Source organism: Podarcis melisellensis (genome assembly GCF_964234715.1).
Source record: "Podarcis melisellensis genome assembly, chromosome: 1".
Lineage (NCBI taxonomy): Eukaryota > Metazoa > Chordata > Lepidosauria > Squamata > Lacertidae > Podarcis > Podarcis melisellensis.
Genome location: NC_138528.1, coordinates 118,551,236 through 118,572,473, shown reverse-complemented (window position 1 = coordinate 118,572,473; position 21,238 = coordinate 118,551,236). Strand labels below are relative to the sequence as shown.

The 21,238-nt window shown below is 43.1% G+C and overlaps 1 protein-coding gene across 2 annotated transcripts in view; it reads right to left on the bottom strand.

Moving 5' to 3' along the window:
* Positions 1 to 16,850: 16,850 nt before the first annotated feature.
* WDR75 (WD repeat domain 75) overlaps positions 16,851 to 21,238 on the bottom strand; it is a 34,944-nt gene continuing 30,556 nt past the window's right edge. For both annotated transcript variants that reach the window (XM_081916867.1, XM_081916868.1), the window contains exons 18-21: positions 20,622 to 20,681; positions 19,270 to 19,410; positions 19,076 to 19,167; positions 16,851 to 17,153 (exon numbers count right to left, since the gene is read on the bottom strand). In XM_081916867.1, the coding sequence (XP_081772993.1) occupies positions 16,940 to 17,153; positions 19,076 to 19,167; positions 19,270 to 19,410; positions 20,622 to 20,681 (507 nt within the window). In that variant the 3' untranslated portion in view covers positions 16,851 to 16,939. The remainder of the gene's footprint in view (positions 17,154 to 19,075; positions 19,168 to 19,269; positions 19,411 to 20,621; positions 20,682 to 21,238) is intronic.

Sequence of the window (21,238 nt, the reverse complement as noted above, 5' to 3'; positions counted from 1 at the left end):
GGATCGGATTCGCACAGCCAGCACTGCAGTGAGAGAGAGTGACTGAGCCAGGTAGGGGCAGAGAGCTGCGAGTGTGAGCGCCCCCCCCAGATGTTGCGCCCGGTGCGGCCGGCCCCCCCTGCACCCCCCACGCTACGCCACTGAGAGTTCCTGACCTCACCTGACTCCCTGTCTTGGACCCAGCTTCAGCTTTGACAGACAGCCCCCATACCGCACCCTTGACCTCGGACTGGACTTGGACCTCGCCTCACGCTTAACCCTCGGGACCAGCACACGGGGCCTGCAGCGCGCCCAGACCACACGTCTCTCCTGGGAGTGATGCGGTGGCTTGGACACCTGCAGGCTCCGCGCTGCCCCAAACTGTCTGACCTCCGCCTTCCCCTCAGCTGTAGGGCAACTGAGTGGAAGATTGCAGGCAGACTCCTTGGAGGCCCCACGGGGTGTCCTGCCCCAGCTCACCCCGCCCCATGGGTGGTTGTCCCTGCCCCTGGGCGCAGGGCACACACGCCGCCCCAGGCCCCAGGCGCCAGATCAGCTTGCTCTGCCACTGCCAGGGACGTCCTTGATTTAGAAAAGCCGTCCCAGTTTCTGATTTTATCCCAGAATGTCCCACTTTCCCTTAGGATGTCCCTATTTTCACTGGAGAAATGTTGAAGGGTACAGAGCTATCTGACCCCTGAGCTGTCTGAAGGCAATCCTCTATAGGGAAGTTTTTTTAAAAAAAATGTTTACTGTTTTATTAATTTTATATATATATATTGGAATCTGCCTAGAGTGGCTGGGGCAACCCAGTAAGATGTAATAGTAAATTATAAATAGTAAAATTATCATTATGGAATGGGATGTACCTATTTTCATCAGAGAAATGTTGGAGGGTATGGGTGCCATGATACTACAAGTTGTTTTGAACTGTTTAAAATATTGTGTTGTAATGTTGTAACCCATCCTGGAACCTCAGGGTGAAGGGCAGGTAATAAATTAAACAATTCTTATTCTAATAAAATGTATACTGCGGTACCTTGGTTCTTAAACGCCTTGGTACTCAAACAACTTGGAACCCAAACACTGCGAACCCGGAAGTAAGTGTTCCGGTTTGCGAACTTTTTTTCGGAAGCTGAACGTGCTCCATTTTGAGTGTTATGCTTCCGTTTTGAGTGTTATGCTTCCATTTTGAGTGTTACGCTGCGGTCTGTCTGTTTATGCTATTTATTTTGTGTGTGTGTTTTTTTGCAGCTTTTTCGTTTTGTTTTTGTGACTGTGTGGAACCCAGTTCAGCTACTGATTGATTGTGTGACTGCAGTACATTGTTTATTGCTTTCATTTTATGGATCAATGGTCTCATTAGATAGTAAAATTCATGTTAAACTGCTGTTTTAGGGGTTGTTTTTAAAAGTCTGGAACGGATTAATCAATTTTGCATTACTTTCTATGGGAAAGCGCTCCTTGGTTTTGGAACGCTTTGATTTTGGAACGGACTTCTGGAACGGGTTAAGTTTGAGAATCAAGGTACCACTGTACCAGATAATCAGATTGTGTAGCTATTTGTTGGTTGGTTAAGTGCTTAAAAGAGCAGTATGCTTTGTACAAGAGTTGGGGGAAAATACAGATCTTTGCTGAAACAGGTCACAATCAATGAAGGATGATGCAAAAGGGCGAACAGTTGCACCATGATAATCCTTTTTACCTCATAGGGCAATCTGTGACAGACAAGGGAGGCCACTTATTTGAATTATTTTAACCACATACCTTTCTGTGCTTTGCCACTGGAGAAAAAGGTCACACCGCAAGAGGCTACAATTATTCCACAAGAGGCTACAATTATCATTGTGAAAATTACATACATAAAAACCATGGCCACTATTGCTTTGCATTATATTGCAAAAGGGTGTGAAGAGTCGTTTAATAGCACCAGAACAAATATTTTGGTGTAGGCCTATATTGCTGGCAAGGCATGTGCGTTCAACATGAGTCATTTTCATGCACCTCACATGCGTCTTCAAAGCACTCTAACAGCTTGGATTGGGAACAGTGTGGTTGTATGGCTGACTCCACAGTAACATGAAAAGGCAACCGAGATTTCCCTGGTTGTTGTTTTTTTAAAAAATGAATAGTTAAATGCTATTAAAAGTAATGTGGGCTGGAACAATTCATGATAGAACTTACATATGTAGGTTTTCATAATGCAAGAATTTGGAGCATCGGTTTCCTTGGCTGTCCTCAAATTTGTGTAAAGCTACCGGAACAAAGGAAGAGTTTTTTACAGATAGATAAAAAAACCAAAATGCAAAGCAACTTCCAAATGTCTAGTACAGGGGTGAGGAACTCCAAGTCCTCTTAACCCCAACCAGAAAGACCAGTGATCAGAGATGATGAGACTTGGTAGGCCAAACAACAACTTGAGGGACACACAGCTTCCTTCCCTCTGGTCTAGTGGGTGGATGACATGCCTGATCTGGTGCCAGACACTGAGTCTTTGGAGGATGATTCCAGAGAGACTCCACAGGTTAAGGACTTTGAGGAGCAGGCAAGGTCTCTTGGGACCAGTGCTGAGGGACCTTCTGGTGGGAGACCAGCTGAAGAACCCTTGGAGCTGTCAGAGGAAGAGGTGGAGGAGTCACCCTACAGTCCTTGAGAAGGCCTGCACCAAATGTTCTAGGCCCAGGCCAAAGAGCAACAACACAGCATGCGTCTTCGGAGCCAGAGTTGTCACATAGTCATGAGTAAGTGGTCTACTTGTGAGCAAGCAGTCACTGGAATTCCTTTACTAGCAGCAATATAGGAGGCCACAGTATATAAGTTCTTTAACAGCACTTGAGAGTTACACAGAACAAGGTATTAGATTGAGGTGTGGACTTCTGGACGCCATCTTTGTTATCTTTTTGATGGCAGGTGAAAAGCTTTTAATTTCCCATGGCCTCTTAGTAGTTTTACTGCCTCTGAAACTTGGTTTACACTGTTTCTAATGCAGCTTTTATACCTTATGTAGCTAGGTTGCCTAGAAATAAGTCCCACTTAAGTCAGTGGTTCACAAGTGAGTAGATATAAGTTCCGCACTGTACTGGATTGTAATATAAATGTATGGGTTGTATTTGATATTTGCAAACCACCCTGGGGAAAATCTTTTTGAATTATACGTTTTATGACAAATTAATATTAATAATGTTGATAGCCAACAATCCAGGAAGGCACTTAATCACGTTCTTGAGATCTACAAAACTGGGTAGTCCACTTAAAATTAAGCCGCTAAGCTTAATCTTGATGGATGCTCACACTTGGTTAATGATGAGCATGTGCTTCCTGCTTAAGGCTTGGTGCCATAATTGGCCATGCATTTGATGGGTGACTTGGCAAGTTTTCTCTCCTCGCAAATGAAAAACGAAGAGTTGTGCATTTCAAAACTAAAGATGCTAGGTCATAATGTAAACCAACCAACCAACCCAAACACATACATGTTTTGGGTCCTTTATAATTCACTTCTGTGAGCTGGGCAACTGGTGTAGTGGTTAAGAGCAGTAGACTCATAATCTGGTGAACCAGGTTCGCTTCCCCACTCCTCAACATGCAGCTGCTGGGTGACCTTGGGCTAGTCACACTTCTCTGAAGTCTCTCAGCCTCACTCACCTCACAGAGTGTTTGTTGTGGGGGAGGAAGGGAAAGGAGGTTGTTAGCCGCTTTGAGACTCCTTAAGGGGAGTGAAAGGCGGGATATCAAGTCCATCTTCTTCTATAGCAAGATCCACTGGGATGAGCAAGTTAGCATTCACTGGATCTCTAGCTGAGCCAGGAGGTTCCTGGAGCAGCTGGACTACACAGGCTTAACTCCCTTATCCTCAGTGCAGCAGGAGAGAATCTGGAGTATCTCCCTCAGCCTGGCTTAGCCAGAACCCAGACAGTTGAGCTGAGTTTGGCATAAGCCTTGAAACAGAATAGAATACAGTGGTATCTTGGGTTAAGGACGTAATTCGTTCTGGAGGTCCTTCTTAACCTGAAACTGTTCTTAACCTGAAGCACCACTTTAGCTAATGGGACCTCCTGCTGCCACTGCGCCACTGTTGCATGATTTCTGTTCTTCTGTTCTCATCCTGAAGCAAAGTTCTTAACCCGAGGTACCAGTTCTGGGTTAGTGGAGTCTGTAACCTGAAGCGTCTGTAACCTGAGGTACCACTGTAAACAAGGTAACACAGTATCATTTCATAAATCAGTGTACTGAAAGGTCAGTGGGATGGTCTTCAATGAAAATATTACAGGAGGTGTGGGTGTGTCACTGATGTGCACACACAGTTTATTATTGTTGACATGAATTAATGGAAACAGCTATTGTCTGGCAGAAGAGAGGGGGGAAATCAACAAAGCATTAAAAGTTCAGTAATTTATTATGCCTTGGAAACCAAATTATGAACACATTCAACACAAATGTCCTGGCATGGTATCCAAAATATTGTGCTTGGCAATCTGACCGGAGCCTGGGAACAGCTTTTGCCCATTAGCTGCTTCTTCCATTTCAGTGCTCTGTCTGCTGTGTGGGCACTTTAAGTCACCGCAGCAGGAACTTAAGTCATGAGTCTTGGCATCTGCATCAGCTCAACCACCTGAATTGCTAGAAAGGCGCATATTGAGGAACAGCTGCTCTTTTTTTCCTTCGTCAGCGGAATCGATGTGCTTATACAAATGTTGTAGCTCCGAAGTATTGTTCTTGTGTGCAGAATTTTCTTCTGTTAATGATAACTGCATAAACAAATACATGAAAAGGGAGACGGGGGTAACTTAATGCCAATGTATTTTTATATGGTGATATTCAACTGAATAGAGGGACGCGGGTGGCGCTGTGGGTTAAACCACAGAGCCTAGGACTTGCCGATCAGAAGGTCGGCGGTTCGAATCCCCGCGACAGGGTGAGCTCCCATTGCTCGGTCCCTGCTCCTGCCAACCTAGCAGTTTGAAAGCACGTCAAAGTGCAAGTAGATAAATAGGGACCACTCCAGTGGGAAGGTATACGCCGTTTCCGTGTGCTGCTCTGGTTTGCCAGAAGTGGCTTAGTCATGCTGGCCACATGACCTGGAAGCTGTCTGTGGACAAACGCCAGCTCCCTCGGCCTATAGAGCGAGATGACCACGTAACCCCAGAGTCGGTCACGACTGGACCTAATGGTCACGGGTCCCTTTACCTTTACCTTATTCAACTGAATAATTGCAATAGCACAAGGATTAGCACTAGTGCAATGGGACTTTCTCCCTCTCCTTGCACCACACTGTCCCCACATCTACTCTGGAGGGTTGGGGGAACCGCATGAATAGATTTAGGGGGGTTCATAGCAGAGGAAACATTCCATTGTGCAAGAAGAAATCCTTGGCATGATTTGATTAGCACTGTGGTGACTACAATCCATAGTGGGCTGGCCATATCTATGCTGCTGGGTTGGTGTTTTTTTTAAGTTAAATAAATATTCCCAAACTAAAGCCCTGTGGTGTAGACTATCTTTTTAAAAAAAGATAATACATGACAAAACTGACTAAAAAGTCACAAAGTTGCATGCAGAATGAGAGCTGCAGACAGGTTGATTTCACAGGCCATGTTCATTAGGTTCCCATGCTATGTGTGCATCCATATTCCACATGGTAAGCCACAGTATACTATTATTTTTATTAAAATAGGCTGCTTTTCTGGAAAAATGCTTTCTCAAAATGGCTTACAATAAAAGCAGTGCAAAACTGATAATTTTGAAAACTTAACACTACAGCTCAACCATACATGGCATTTTATATTTCGAACAGAACCAACATAACAGAGAAGGACCACCATTCATCTAATCAACATCATGCCTGAAGGCCAGTAAGGGGGCAAGAAAGCCTCTGGGGCCTTCTGAAAAAAGAGCAGTGTAGAGATTTTATGAAGGTCCGATGAGAGGAGGTTCCATAGGCAAGAAGACACCATAATAAAGGACCTTTCTCTTGAAGAAGAAGAAGAAGAAGAAGAGGAGGAGGAGGAGTTTGGATTTGATATCCCGCTTTATCACTACCTGAAGAAGTCTCAAAGCGGTTAACATTCTCCTTTCCCTTCCTCCCCCACAACAAACACTCTGTGAGGTGAGTGGGGCTGAGAGACTTCAGAGAAGTGTGACTGGCCCAAGGTCACCCAGCAGCTGCATGTGGAGGAGCGGAGACACGAACCCGATTCCCCAGATTACAAGTCCACCACACTGGCTCTCTTGTGGCAACCCGCCTTCCTGACCGAAGGGGTGGGAACACCAGGGCAGTCTTTGAAGCAAATCGTAAGGAGCAGGCAGGATGGGATGGGTGCAAGCAGTCAAATAAACCGTTTAGGGATTTAAAGGTTAAAAACAGCAAACTAGACCCCAAATTGCACTATTAACCAATAGAGCTGATATAATAAAAGGTGCTACATAGGCTGACTGCCTTGGCCCCAGAAGGACTCTAGCATCTCCATTCTGAACTAGTTGGAGTTTCTGAACTGTCTTCAAAGGCAGCCTCATGGTCAATGGTACTGAAAACCACTGAGAGATCTAGGAAGATTTATGGTGCATCCCTGTGTGGAGAGCCAGCGTGGTGTAGTGGTTAAGAGTGGTAGACTCGTAATCTGGTGAACCGGGTTTGCGTCCCTGCTCCTCCACATGCAGCTGCTGGGTGACCTTGGGCCAGTCACACTTCTCTGAAGTCTCTCAGCCCCACTCACCTCACAGAGTGTTTGTTGTGGGGGAGGAAGGGAAAGGAGAATGTTAGCCGCTTTGAGACTCCTTCGGGTAGTGATAAAGCGGGATATCAAATCCAAACTCCCCGCTGCTGTCCATTCTCCAATGTAAGTCCTCCACCAGATTGGCGAAAACTGTTTCCACCCCATAACCAGGTCTGAATTCAGACTGGAATGGATCCAAGTACAGTGATACCTCGGGTTACATATGCTTCAGGTTACAGACTCCGCTAACCCAGAAATAGTGCTTCAGGTTAAGAATTTTGCTTCAGGATAAGAATAAAAATCGTGCTCTGGCGGCGCGGCGGCAGCAGGAGGCCCCATTAGCTAAAGTGGTACTTCAGGTTAAGAATAGTTTCAGGTTAAGTACGGACCTCTGGAACGAATTAAGTACTTAACCCAAGGTACCACTGTAATCGATATCATCCAAAACTGCCTGAGGTTGAGAAGCCACCACTCATTCTATCACCTTGCAAATTAGAAACAGACCAGTAGTTGTCCATGACCAAATGATCTAAATCTGGCATTTTAGGAGCGGTGACACTTTCACCCCTTGAGGCAGATAGAAACCACTCCTTCTGTCAATGAGGCATTAACTACCTCTGGGGTCCAGTCACCCAGCCCTGATTTCACAACTACCAAAAGCCATGAATGGCAAGGGGTGAGTAAGCAAGTGTCGGGCAGCACAGAAACCAAACCTGGCAGCAGGTTGCCAGGAACGGACAAGACCAGGAAAAGTTCTTACCATCTGCTTTTATTCAATATTCACAGAGAGAGGCTTGGAAATGACATTGTCCTGAGTAAATCTCCACCCCACTGCTCTCATTCGTCAACAGCACACACACACACACACGGTTGCCGCTTAGGGCCATCTGTCTCCAAGCTCTTTGCTCTCCTACTTTCAATGTTTGCCGGGTTCTGGGAGATGGCGGGCCTAGAATGCTTTCTAGCGATAGTGTCAGCCAGCTGCTCTGGCTCTGCCTTCTCCTCCGCCTCTCCCATTATTTCCCAATTTCCCCTGTCATCTTCCTCTGAGCTGTGACCTTCCTCAAACCCCTGTTGTAATTCTGAACTGTCTCCTCCTTCTCTGGAAGAGTCAAGCTGGAAGAGGGGAGGCTGTCTCCACCATTCCTCCTCTGCCCAGTCCCTGACAGCAGGTCATAGGTCTTGCCGCTCCAAACAGTTTGTCTACCTCCTCAGGCAAAGCAACCTGAAAAGTATCTGTCCTAACAGTTCTAGATGGTATCTTGGTCCCATCCATAGCTCACTTAGTCACAACAACAGCATCACGGTCAGCCAGTTTATCTGTGAAGCGCAGAGCAAATTGGTCAAAGCAGCCCCTCAAAGATTATTGCTGCTGCCTAGCGCTCTGATTGATGATTCTGTCTCTGATAGTCTTGTGGCCACCTTATATTTGCCCACACACTCTTCTTGTACCAAGTCGGAACGGTCATTTTGCAATGCAGAGCTTTTCATGTAAAAAGCCTTCTTGATGCGCTTGGCTGAAACAAACAGTGCATTCATTTAAAACAGCAGATTGGAAAGTCAAACAAATGGGATAATTTTCTAAAGAAAGAAGCTTAAAACTCACAGTGCCGTAACGTTCAGCCCATAATTGACCCATGCCCAGCCTCGGAACTTCACTCGACAAATTTTATTTCATTGTGTAGCAACTCTGATAGTCACTATGTGGCAAGATTCTGTTAGAACAAATTCAATGAAGGATCGTGGGGAGGACTCTCTTACTGCCATGATTTGGCTAGATAAGCCATAAAGATCTTGCTTGTCGGGTAGAGAGTCCACTGTTGGGTTTGACTCTGTTGAAGAACTCAGTTTAATAAAGATCTCACCTATAAAGCGAATACAATATACAAAGGCATGGGAAAATGCCTTAGGGGTTGTAGAGCCTGTGGCCTTTCAGGTGTTGATGGACTCTAGCTCCCATCATTCCTGACCATTGCCCGTGTTGACTAGGAATGATGGGAGGTGGACTCAAGCAACATCTGGAGGACCACATCTGGAGGACCACCTGGCACAAAAAATAAGTCCTATTGAGTTGAATGGGACTTTCTCCCAAGCTGTGCATTAGAGCCTAAGGAATGATTTTGGGTGAAGGCATGCTTCATAAACCTTGCTCCACTGTTTGAAATCCTTATTTCAGCCAGAAAAACTAATGCATGATTCCTTTTAAACATTTAACATGGATGGAGAACTTTTTAAAAAGTTTGTGTGGCAACTTCACTGTGGGCAAACATTTTTTAAAAAATCGGCTGACAGAAAGACCTGGAAAGTTTAAAATTGTCATGTTTCCTATTAAACAAGGACTTTGATTCATAGTGTGGCAGGATGTACTCTGTTGACACAGAAAAATTAAGACCATCCCAGGAAAAATCTGCTTACCTAGCTGTATTTGGTCTAACCACAGACATCCAAGAATTTATTTTAAGTAGACCCAGGTGAGACACACCTGTTTCACTGGGTAGCACCTAGTATTTTAAAATATTGATTAATGTTAACATTTAGAACATGCTTACCAGTTAAATGAATACATTATTTGTAACATGCTGCCTAGTTGTTAAGACTGTCTTTATTGGGCATAGAGAAATTCTTGGTAGCCTACCAATGATTTTACATAGTCCTCTTCTACATTATGAATACAGGTTACCATCTTGTTCTGCACTAAATTGACACCAAGGTTTATTCAGTGTCAGCTGTGAAATGCAGATTTCTTTACAGTGGTACCTTGGTTCTTAAAAGCCTTGGTACTCAAACAACTTGGAACCCAAACACTGCAAACCCGGAAGTAAGTGTTCCGGTTTGTGGACTTTTTTTGGAAGCTGAACACGCTCTGTTTTGAGTGTTATGCTTCGGATTTGAGTGCCACACTTCTGTTTTGAGTGATATGTTGAGCTCTGTCTGTTTTTGCTATTTATTTTGCGTTTTTGTGGCTCTTTTTCTTTTTTGTGACTGTGTGCAACCCAATTCAGCTACTGATTGATTGATTGATTGTGTGACTGCGGTACATTGTTTACTGCTTTCATTTTATGCATCAATGGTCTCGTTAGATAGTAAAATTCATGTTAAATTGCTGTTTTATGGGTTGTTTTTAAAAGTCTGGAACGGATTAATCCATTTTTCTATGGGAAAGTGTGCCTTGGTTTTGGAAGGCTTTGGTTTTGGAACGGACTTCCGGAACGGATTAAGTTTGAGAACCAAGGAGAAATATACATGAGAGTTTTCAGATTCTTCCTCCATCCCCCCAAAAAAAGTTCGTTTCAAAATTGGCTACTGCAGTTTTCTCCAGTTTTATCACTGGCTTCTTTCGCCTCCTCTTCCATTTTCCTTCATTGTTGTATTTGCCAGTTGTTGCCCATCAGTCATAGCTTGAAGAACAAAGTATATATACACAATGTGCATTTTAAAACTCTCTCCTTTCTTTGTAATTTTATAGAGCTTGTGTCTGCAGTATTGTTTCAAAAGGAGCCACTAATGACAAGATTAAAAATTAGTCTTGAGCTTAGATACTGCCAAGTGATCGTTGGTGTTGTTCTTTTTTAAGTCATAATGTTTTGTTGCAACATTTCAAGTTGTCAGGTTTAAATTAAGCCACAAGGTTTCCTGTGACTCATCAATGGCAGCTGATTTGTGCTACAAGGCACCAAAAGATTATGTGACTGAAAAGAACGTCCTACAGTTGCTAGGCGATCCTGACATGCTTCCCTCCACAAAGTAGTCAGGTGTTTTGAATCTGAAATGGCGATAGCAAGTTAAAAGGGGAAAGTTAGTGCCAATATTCAGCCTCTGTCCAACAAACCAGACCACTGTGAGAAGGATTCAGTTAATATGGACTCTTTCATATTTTAACAAGGCTACTCGTATCAAGATTCTGTTCTTTTCTTGTATTTACTTACAAAGTTAGGAAACTTTATGATTATTATTATTATTTCTTAATAGCTCATCTACTTGCTGATTTAGAAGCAGACAGGCACCATAGTGTTATGTGTGGATAATATTTGTTGTTGTTGTTTAGTCGTATCCGACTCTTCGTGACCCCATGGACCAGAGCACGCCAGGCACTCCTGTTTTCCACTGCCTCCCGCAGTTTGGTCAAACTCATGTTGGTAGCTTTGAGAACACTGTCCAAGCATCTCATCCTCTGTCGTCCCCTTCTCCTTGTGCCCTCCATCTTTCCCAACATCAGGGTCTTTTCCAGGAAGGCTTCTCTTCTCATGAGGTGGCCAAAGTATTGGAGCCTCAGCTTCACGATCTGTCCTTCCAGTGAGCACTCAGGGCTGATTTCCTTCAGAATGGAGAAGTTTGATCCTCTTGCAGTCCATGGGACTCTCAAGAGTCTCGTCCAGCACTATAATTCAAAAGCATCAATTCTTCGGCAATCAGCCTTCTTTATGGTCCAGCTTTCACTTCCATACATCACTACTGGGAAAACCATAGCTTTTACTATACGGACCTTATGATGATGATGATGATTTCTTAATAGCTGATCTACTTGCTGATTTAGAAGCAGACAGGCACCATAGTGTTATGCGTGGATAATATCGGGAAAGGCAGTTGCAGCCACTGAACTTGACAACTTTTACCAGTTCGTGCTGTTGCGGCTAACACCCTGGCATAACTTCTAAAGCAGTAACATCATGGCTTACTTGGAATTCCGTAATCCTCCTGGTGTTTATGTTGAGACGGTGTTCTGTGGAAAGGTTTTGCCCCTCAGTCGAAAATCCAGGAAAAACATTGCCTTCTCTGAATTTCAACAAGGGGGGCATTTTTTGAAATGTGCAGAAGCGTAGCCCTGAGATGTTATTCATCTTTGAGATGAGGGTAAATTGACCACATGCAAAGGAAGTTAAGTCTTCTCCTGTACTTTTAATAATTGGGTAGGAGAGAGAGAGAGTTCTGGCAAGTGTGGCTTGTCTATCAGGAGTTATAAAAACTGTAAATGCTGGATTTCTTTCTTCTGTAGCATTATTAGAGATACAGATGTCTTGCACTCCTCAAATAAAGGGCAAAATGTTCAGAGCCTAAGAGGGGTCCTTGAGAGTTTTGTAAAAGGAATTTGTTAGGCAGAACTTATCCCCATTGTATTGGAAAAGACACACTTGGAGCAATTCTCTTTTTTCTGTACAACTCTTAAAGGTGCAGGTACTTTCTTAAGGATCTAGACCTGTTCATGCTGTGTCGGGGAGATGGAATCGAAAAATTGCATTTGGGGAAAACGTACTAGAGCAGGGGTACGAAGCTTACTGAAAACGGTGCCAAGTACAGTGGTACCTCAGGTTAAGTACTTAATTCGTTCCGGAGGTCCGTACTTAACCTGAAACTGTTCTTAGCCTGAAGCACCACTTTAGCTAATGGGGCCTCTTGCTGCTGCCGCGCCGCCGGAGCACAATTTCTGTTCTCATCCTGAAGCAAAGTTCTTCACCTGAAGAACTATTTCTGGGTTAGTCCAGTCTGTAACCTGAAGTGTATGTAACCTGAAGCGTATGTAGCCCGATGTACCACTGTATTATAACATGCTAAGAGTTGAGTTTTCTTGTTTGCCTAAATCAAGTCTTAATGGTTGACACTAAGAAGCTATTTTAAACATCCCCTGGAATGGAAGAGAGGTCTGCTTTGAGACATCAGATTAAAGAAATCAAATAATTTAATATAGCTGAGATTGGATACAAATGTGTCCCATTCAGTAAAAATAAGTGAAAATTGGATTCCCAAATTGTATGAATGAAAGCGCTTTCCAGTAATGCAAAGTCAACATCAATTACAGCCTGCAATTTCTATATTCTCATCCATTTATTGTCATATGTGTATGGTTTGCTCTTTCCTCAGCAGTTAATTCTGCCAGCTTTCTGCTAGTCATATCAAGCTTCAGCATGGGGCCGTTTTTATAAAGTTATTTGTGTCAATTCGTACAGTATTTTCATCGTAGCCCTCTGGAAAAGCTCTGAACACAACCTCCTGCAATGCAGCTGGGTTATTATTACCTCTTTTAGCCCCGACTCCATTAACATGTGATGGATGGAAAAATAAATTTCGTAGCCCATGCTGTCAGCAAAATTTGGCACTCACACTCTTAAGACAAATATGAAGAAGGAAAAACTAACCTCTAGAAGGAAACAGCAGATGACCGGAATTAAAATGACAGGCTCTTAACATACTGTCTTTGTTGAGACTCTAGATATGCACAAATGGGCACAAAATTCTCCCCTATTTGTTGACAGAGAGATCTAGAGACCATTTTACTGAAAATAATAATAATAATAATAATAATAATAATAATAATAATAATAAAAATAAATTTTATTTATACCCCGCCCTCCCTCCCCAGCCAAGACCAGGCTCAGGGTATAAAAACACCAGGTATAAAAACAATTGATTAAAATACAAATTAAAAACAAGATTAAAATACAACATTAAAATGCAGCCTCATTTCAGTAGAAACGCAAATCAAAAACTTTTTGGGGATGAAAACGTCGAATCTTCACCTAGGCCAACTATCCAGACTGGGCTATATATGAAATGGGAGCCACAGAAAACTATTGTGTGAGGTAAATAAATTCACCAGAAAACTTAAAAAAAATACAGGACCCATGCTGCATGAGTAGTTACTTGAGGAACAGTAAACGGCATTTTTTGGAACCTGTTGACACATCAATGGCAATTTCCCTTGCTATAACAAGTAGAAATCAAATCATACTTTTGAAATTCACCCGCATTGTTGTGTGTGTACTTATTAATGTATAGAATATATCTCAGTATTTGCAGTACTTATAAGGTGGTGGAAGTCTGTTTCATACCTCATGCATTCCATAAGGCAGATGAAGGAGAAAGATCCAAGAATGAGGAACACTATTAAGCATCTTTTTTTTTCTTGCTGGCTATATCATATACAGAGTTTCATTGATAATATGGCAAATTGCTGCATTCAAGACCAATCCAAAGATCATTAGATTTCTAACGAGCGCTTCATGAAAATACTCTCATGCACTGCTAGCGACTGAAGCAAAGGAACATACCAGAAAAACAAGTAGATAATGACAGACAGCCTGCAATTAGCTCAACACAACAGACACCACCCTTACAATTTCAATCGTGAGACTTGTGAGACGTTGCCAAATCTGTTAGCATCATGCTATTTTCTTAATTGCAGTTGTTTCAGTAAGCCCAGCAGAAGTTTGACTAGACCTTTGGATTTTTGGAGCACATCAAAACAGATGAAGTAACCTCATGTACCCAACTTGTCTTATTGGTTTCTTCCTTCGCTTGTGAGTGTGAACCAATTAATAACACATCTGTTTTAAAAAGAGAGGGAGACGTTCAGGAGAGCCACCCTGCCTCCTTCTCCATTAGCATGGAAATTGTATTTGAGCTGACGGTTCCTTTGAATTAAGAGACTGGACATCACACACACACACAAAACTTTAGCCAGGGGCACAGAGAACGATTTAGGCGTAGAGATTGAGCCAGGACTACTGGTGAATTCAAATGCCAAAATGCCATGCAACAATACGCAGCTACAGTGACGCGGGTGGCGCTGTGGGTTAAACCACAGAGCCTAGGACTTACCGATCAGAAGGTCGGCGGTTCAAATCCCTGCAACGGGGTGAGCTCCTGTTGCTTGGCCCTGCTCCTGCCAACCTAGCACATCAAAGTGCAAGTAGATAAATAGGTACCACTCCGGCGGGAAGATAAATGGTGTTTCTGTGCACTGCTTTGGTTCACCAGAAGCGGCTTAGTCATGCTGGCCACATGACCTGGAAGCTGTACACCGGCTCCCTCGGCCAATAAAGCAAGATGAGCGCTTAATAAGTTGGCCATGACTGGACCTAATGCAGCATGAGTTGGCCATGACTGGACCTAATGCAGCATTTCCCAACCTTGGGCCTCCAGCTGTTTTTGGACTACAACTCCCATAATCCTCAGCTAGCAAGACCAGTGGTCAGGGATGATGGGAATTGTAGTTCGAAAACAGCTGGAGGCCCAAGGTTGGGAAACACCGACCTAATGGTCAGGGGTCCCTTTACCTAGCAACAGGAAAAAGTGGTTTGAAGCGGAGCAGAGAAAAGTGGTGTTAAACTTTATATGTCACTTCCCCTCCCCACTTGCCCACAACTATTCCCATAAGTGAGGTTCTAGACCTGTCAGGTGTTTTGTGCTACCATTTCCACCAGGCTCAGCAGTTAGGGTCGATGTATTGAAACAGACAAGACATACTAATGCATTATCTTTTTCTCCTTTTGCATGTCGGGGCAAAATGCTATCTACTTCAGTGCATACCGTTTCTTTCCTGCTTTGACAAGAAGATCTTCGCACGAAAAGAGCAGAGAGACCTAAAAATACTACTTTCCACAGAAAAGTCACTGTCAGGAGACCAGAATTATGAGGGTCACCCAGACTGCAATCTGAATGAGAGGAGGTCTGTAAGGGGCACAAGTTTTGACAAGTTGGAAACAAACCTAACAGGAATGTTCTCCAGCTTCAGCCATCAGTTAAAGCAACTGTTTAAAGGAATGGGGAACCTTAGGCCCAGGCGGCAAATGCCAGTTTTTCTGGGACTTGGCACTCTGCCCAGGCCACCACCCTTGTTGCCCCTACTATCACCCATTTTGCCTAACTAGAATGCCCTTGCTCTGATGTTTGCCTGGATAGAGGTGTTTGTCAAAGTTTGTTTCACCCCAGCTCTGCAGAGAATGCTAGTTTCTTGGGTTTTGCTTCCAAGTCTAGAGCCAACCCAGTCTCTCTATACCAGAGGCAGAGGCTCCTGGGATGTAAAATTGGACTCCCATCAGCTCTAGTAAGCATGGCCAATGGTCACAGGTGGAAGTCGTAGTCCTAAAGCTGGAGAGACACAGGTTAGCACCCCAGCTCTGAACATCTCTGACTTAAAAGTGTTGAGGAAGCAAGTTATATCCATGTATTTTATCACCAGGCGTTCCACCTGGCCAGCCATGAGGTAAAGTGCTGGTCTAGATGCAGTTTGCCCTATTATACAGAATTGTCCATACTGAAATTATTTTCCTCAGAAACACTTACTTCCATAGCAGCTCTGGTCAAATGAATAAGTATGAGCCAATTTGGTTGCTACTCATGGCTTCCTCCTCAACAACATTTCATCGGTTTTAATATTGAGCTGTTGTACTCTGTTAGTACAGTACAGTGGTATCTCGGGTTACAAACACTTTGGGTTACAGACTCCACTAACCCGGAAGTAGTACCTCGGGTTAAGAACTTTACCTCAGGATGAGAACAGAAATCGTGCGGCGGCAAGCCCTATTAGCTAAAGTGATACCTCAGGTTAAGAATGGTTTCAGGTTAAGAATGGACCTCCGGAACGAATTAAGTTCGTAACCAGAGGTACCACGTATTCCTTTGCTTGTTGTGTAACAGTTGTACTTAAGATAGATGCTTCTTCAGAGTTCAACAGCACTAACATGCATACCTATAGACACATGCACAGACACGCACTGGATTTAGAGTTGTTTGGGCTTACAGAAGGGTCTTATACTATCATAGTGGAACTGTTGACATCGCAGTTTATCATGGGAGGCAGTGTTGTTTGAAATGGTCCCTGGGGTCCACAGTATTAATTTCATTATTCTTTCATCTTGGTGAGCATGCATATAATTTCTCCCTCCTAATGCTTTCTACTATAAGGTTTTGAGCAGGCTATTTTGAGAGTTCAGAAGTGACTTATTACCCAGTGACCTATTTAGCTCCCGCTGTCTGCACTGAAAAAAAGTGGATTTGTTTTGCGTCTTGCATTTCAAATTCTGCCTTAAGCGCTCCTGGACGTCTTAGGAATGTAGATTAATAAATACTTCCATTTCGTTCAGCAAGTTTGCCGTCCCTCCTGAAGGACGGGTGCCTCGTGCTATGATTGTTCACTGTGCTTTCAGAAAACAATAATGGCAAATCTTCCCATTTCCAGAGCAACTCCCATTTCAAAACCTCAACACTTTGTAAAACCAGTTGGACCTTGGATAAAACCTAGAGGTAGAAGCATGCAGTTGTTTTGAATTGTTTCCCCTACAAAACCACATTTTCTGTAAATAAACCATAGAAATGCTTGCTTCAAAGACTTCACTGCGGGAGACACTTGTTGCAATTTATTCCATGAAGTGAAGAAGCATCCTGGAAAATCGCAATCCTTTATTTGAAAGAATGACATCTTGTGGAGTTATTGGTAAGAAATATAAATACATATAGTCCACAATACTATGTGTCTAGAGAACAGATGCCCAGCTGTAGTCCATTTTTCTTAACTGGCGCATTTTTTTTTCTTCTTCTTTTGACAATTTAGGTGGAATGTTGTCCTCCAAACAATCTGTCGCCTGTGGTGCTTCTGAGTCCATTTTAGCAACTTCCGTGTCCTCCTCCTCCGATTCATTCTCGCTGTTGTCGCTTTCCATTTCCACTTCATTGGCAACTTCACTAGTGCTATAAAAATACAAATGGAAGGATCAATAGAAATGTGCATTTGAGACCACTGAGACATTTATAACAAGTCTCAGAGCTAGAATATTTGCTGGGTTGTAGATACTTTTCTCAAGATTCTCATGAATATGATAAGCTTTAGTATGACGGGGGACGTGGACTTCTTAAAAGTGGAAAAAAGTTTCCACACAAGTCACCAATAAGAGAATGGGAATTATAAGGGTTGCAGAATAATCTGAAGCAGTGGGAGATTGGCAGGAAACACAAATTAGGAGGGAATTAAGCTTTTCAATGCATCCTGACACAAAGAAAATACTCCGTAAACAGGCACGGCAGGGAAAGGCCCAGAAATGTTCCTGAAGTGTATAGGCAGTGGAGGTGCCTTTAAATCTAGCCTTTGCTAGGATTCAGTTTTACACACAACCTCTCATACTAATACACACTAAACCTTTCAGTATTTTATAAAATATTCTACTGAACATGCTGGGCCTAGCCACACAGGTCACAGGCTGTGTTGAGACAGCACTTAATTCCATTTTCACAATGTTTCCTTTAGAGTCCTATCTTGGAAGTCAAACAGAATCCGTTCCGGATGTCCATTCGACTTCCAAAACGTTTGGAAACCAAAGCGTGGTTTCTGGTTGGCTGCAGGAGCTTCCTGCAGCCAACCAGAAGCTGTGGAAGCCCCGTCGGACCTTCGGCTTCCAAAAATAGTTTGCAAACTGGAATAGTCACTTCCGGGTTTGCGGCGTTCGGGAGCCAAAACATTCGAGAACTAAGCTGTTTGAAAACCAAGGTATGACTGTATTTACATATCTTATGTGATCTTTCGCATGACGTAAAAGCCACTTTTGGAAAACTAGTGGAATCTAGCCAAAGTTTAGTGCTGAATTCTGTGTTACCTGTTTTCAGAAAAAAATACGTTTGCAGCCGCAGTGACCCAGAAAACTGCAGTTTTGCATTGTAATTCCATGATGAAATTTTAGGCAAAGTTCTGGCACACTGTCCTTTCCAAACATTTAAAATTTAGTGTGACATGGCAGTATACTGATCAAAAAGGCAGTGTTCTCTAATGGAAGAAAGTTATGCTGTGTCAAAGGAATGTAAGAATTGACACATTACTGTTAATCATCGGGAAATGATGAAATAACGCCCCGTGTCTGAATACAACCTCAGACATGAGGTTCTCTAGCCCACCAAATATGTGTCATCATGCCAGGTTCCCAAATAGGAGAATTACCATATTTTTCGCTCCATAAGATGCACCTTTTCCCTCCTAAAAAGGGGAAATGTTTGTGCATCTTATGGAGCGAATGCAGGCGGGAGGCTCTGCTCAGCGCTCTCTTTAAAGAGCCATGTGGAGCGTGTGTGTGGCTCTTGGGGGCTTTTCCCCAAGGAGGGAGAAGGGCAGTCTCTTCTCCCTCCTAGGGGAAAAGCCTGCAAGTGCCGCACACACGCTCCATGCGGCTCGTGAAAGGGAGCGCTGAGCAGGGCCTGGGATGCATAAAGGCTCTGCTCAGCGCTCCCTTTAAAGAATATTTTTTTACTTGCATTCCCCCTCTAAAAACTAGGGGCGTATTATGGTCAGGTGTGTATATGGTATGTTTTAACACCTTCTCTTCTCACTCATATCTTTTGTGAATGTGGCTGTGCCTCCTATAGGGCAAGAGTCATTTTCAAAGGACACCTCGGTGTAAATGCTTCCGTTTCTATGACAATGATAACGGTGTAAATGCTTCCGTTTCTATGACAATGATAACGGTAATGTTAATGCCCTCTTAACTCAGCTTTGTGAAGAACCACCACCTCACAATGTAAGCGGAGAGGGGGAAATGTTGTCCGTGACCTTCTTTTGTTCTGTAAAGTTCAGTTTTATTGTCGGCTCCCTTCGAAAACAAACGTTTAAAAAACTGAGGGCTTCTTACCTTTTATTGGCTTTGGATATCAGCAGTGAGTTGATAAAAATGGGGCACAGGAAAGAGGCAGATGGTAAGACATGAGCTGGAGTGTGAAGAAGCTGGGGAGGAAAGAAAAAAAAAAGGACACAATAAGAAGGAAAGCTTGTTAAATGGTAGCCAATATTTGCATGTTCCTGAACAGGCATCGTGTTTATTCTTACTTCTTTGACGGCAGGCGATTCTTGTGCAAAGTTCTTCTGAACAGGGAGTCTCCCAGTTTCTGTAGCCCCTTTGTTCTGTTGCTGGTGCTTTCCCAGTAGCAGGTAAAAAGGAGTCATGGGGAAGCTCTCTTCAACTGCCAACTAAAAAGTGGTGATGGAGAAAACAGACCCGAGTTAAAGAACAGAATAGGGTACTTAATCCCTACCTCCCTCCCACCCACCATGGTGTCCAAAGTTATTAAATTAAAGGAGGGGGGAAGTGCAACTGGAGAAAGTTAAGCAAACCCCTAGAATCCCCAACCTTTTGCTTGGGGCTAATGGGAACTGGAGTCCAACAATTTCTGGAGGGGCACAGGATTCCCAGGTTTGTCCCCAATGGCTTCCTTACATGACTGGCTCCTTTTCTTTTGGATATATAAAGAACCATTAGAAGTTCTTGAGGGCAAAGCTGTAATGAGAATCCCTCTGAATTCAATGACAGCACACTTTAACAGCAAGCAAGCAGGCTAAGAGAAAAACCCAACACCTTCTTTTGAGAGACTCCCCCCACTCCCCGCAATTACTAGTGGTTGGATCCAGCCATATGTTATTCAAAAGTTAGTTATGCTCCTTGTTATTGGCATCCGTCTGTCTCCAAAGACAGTGGAGTGCGCCTCCGGGGGTGAAGTCAAATTGGGTGGCCTCCTGAACATTGTTGGGGCCAAATGTCCCATTGGCAGCCTGAGATCTGCCACCATTTATTTCCTGGCCCACTGTATGGCTCTAGATGGCTGTTATAAGGCTTTATGCTGGGCTAGTTGTACCTTTTTATGTATACTGGGGGGCAATTACAAAAATATTTTCTTTTTGCAATTGTAAAAATTAGAAAGGCAGGTATCTTTTTTCCAGCTCACTTCTTATTTATGAGTAAAGCATAAACAGAATTAAGTGCTCACTTCATCCTTGCCTAGGCAGACATAATTTAAATTTGGGCAAATGCCAAAAGCTTAGCTTTTCATGCATTTCTTTATTGATAAAGCAGTTTAAGATAGAACTCCCCCCCCCCCAAAGTCCAAGTGTGATGCAGATTTATTTTTTTTAAAAGGTAGGTAAAAACTGTAAAGGACTCCTGGACGGGTAAGTCCAGTCAAAGGCAACTATGGGGTTGTGGCGCTCAAGGATCTATTCCAAAGTAGATCCTCTACCTCTGCAGTCCCACCATGATGCACTGCACACCACCCAGAAGGGGATCTTTGGATCCGGAACTTAATAGAAGTCAAACTGATTTTTAATACAGGGCAGTTCAATCAAATCACACAGAATGGAATGTAGACTCTTAGAATTCCTGTTCATTTCTTTTAAAAAACAATTACCTGTCTGCTGGAAGGTGTAAGTCTCTCTTCTGGGGTCTTTGTGCTAAATGTCATCAATTCCTAAACATTAGGAAGGAAGAAACACTGTTACGAAAAACAATCTTTCGGTAGGATTTTGGTGAGTCTTAAAATATGGCACACAATCCAGATGATTTTTGTAGCATGTGCACTTAAGAAATGTAAACATTTACTCATTAAAAACAAAATCCAGGAGAGATATCACATGAAGCACGAAAAGTTCAATGCCGTTTGAAACGATTTCTCTTTTCTCTTCAAGGGACACTGGGGATATTCATTAATATTTAACAGTATTGTTTGGGACCAAATAAAACTACGTGATTTAACAGACTACAGGTAAAAATGACAATATTATCGGTCTATATCCCTATCACCTGACAATATTTTAGCTGAAGTACGGATAAAATTGTGGAAGAAAGGCACCCCTGTAGTCAAGGCATTTCCCTTTCTTATTTTAGGAAGGAATCAAAAAGAAACAATGTATGCCAGCTTTGTCAAGATGATTGATTTTACCCTTATGAAACTAAAACTCACATGATTAGCTAACATTTAGACTAGAACAGAACAGAAACATATGAGTTGGAAGGGACCCCAATGGT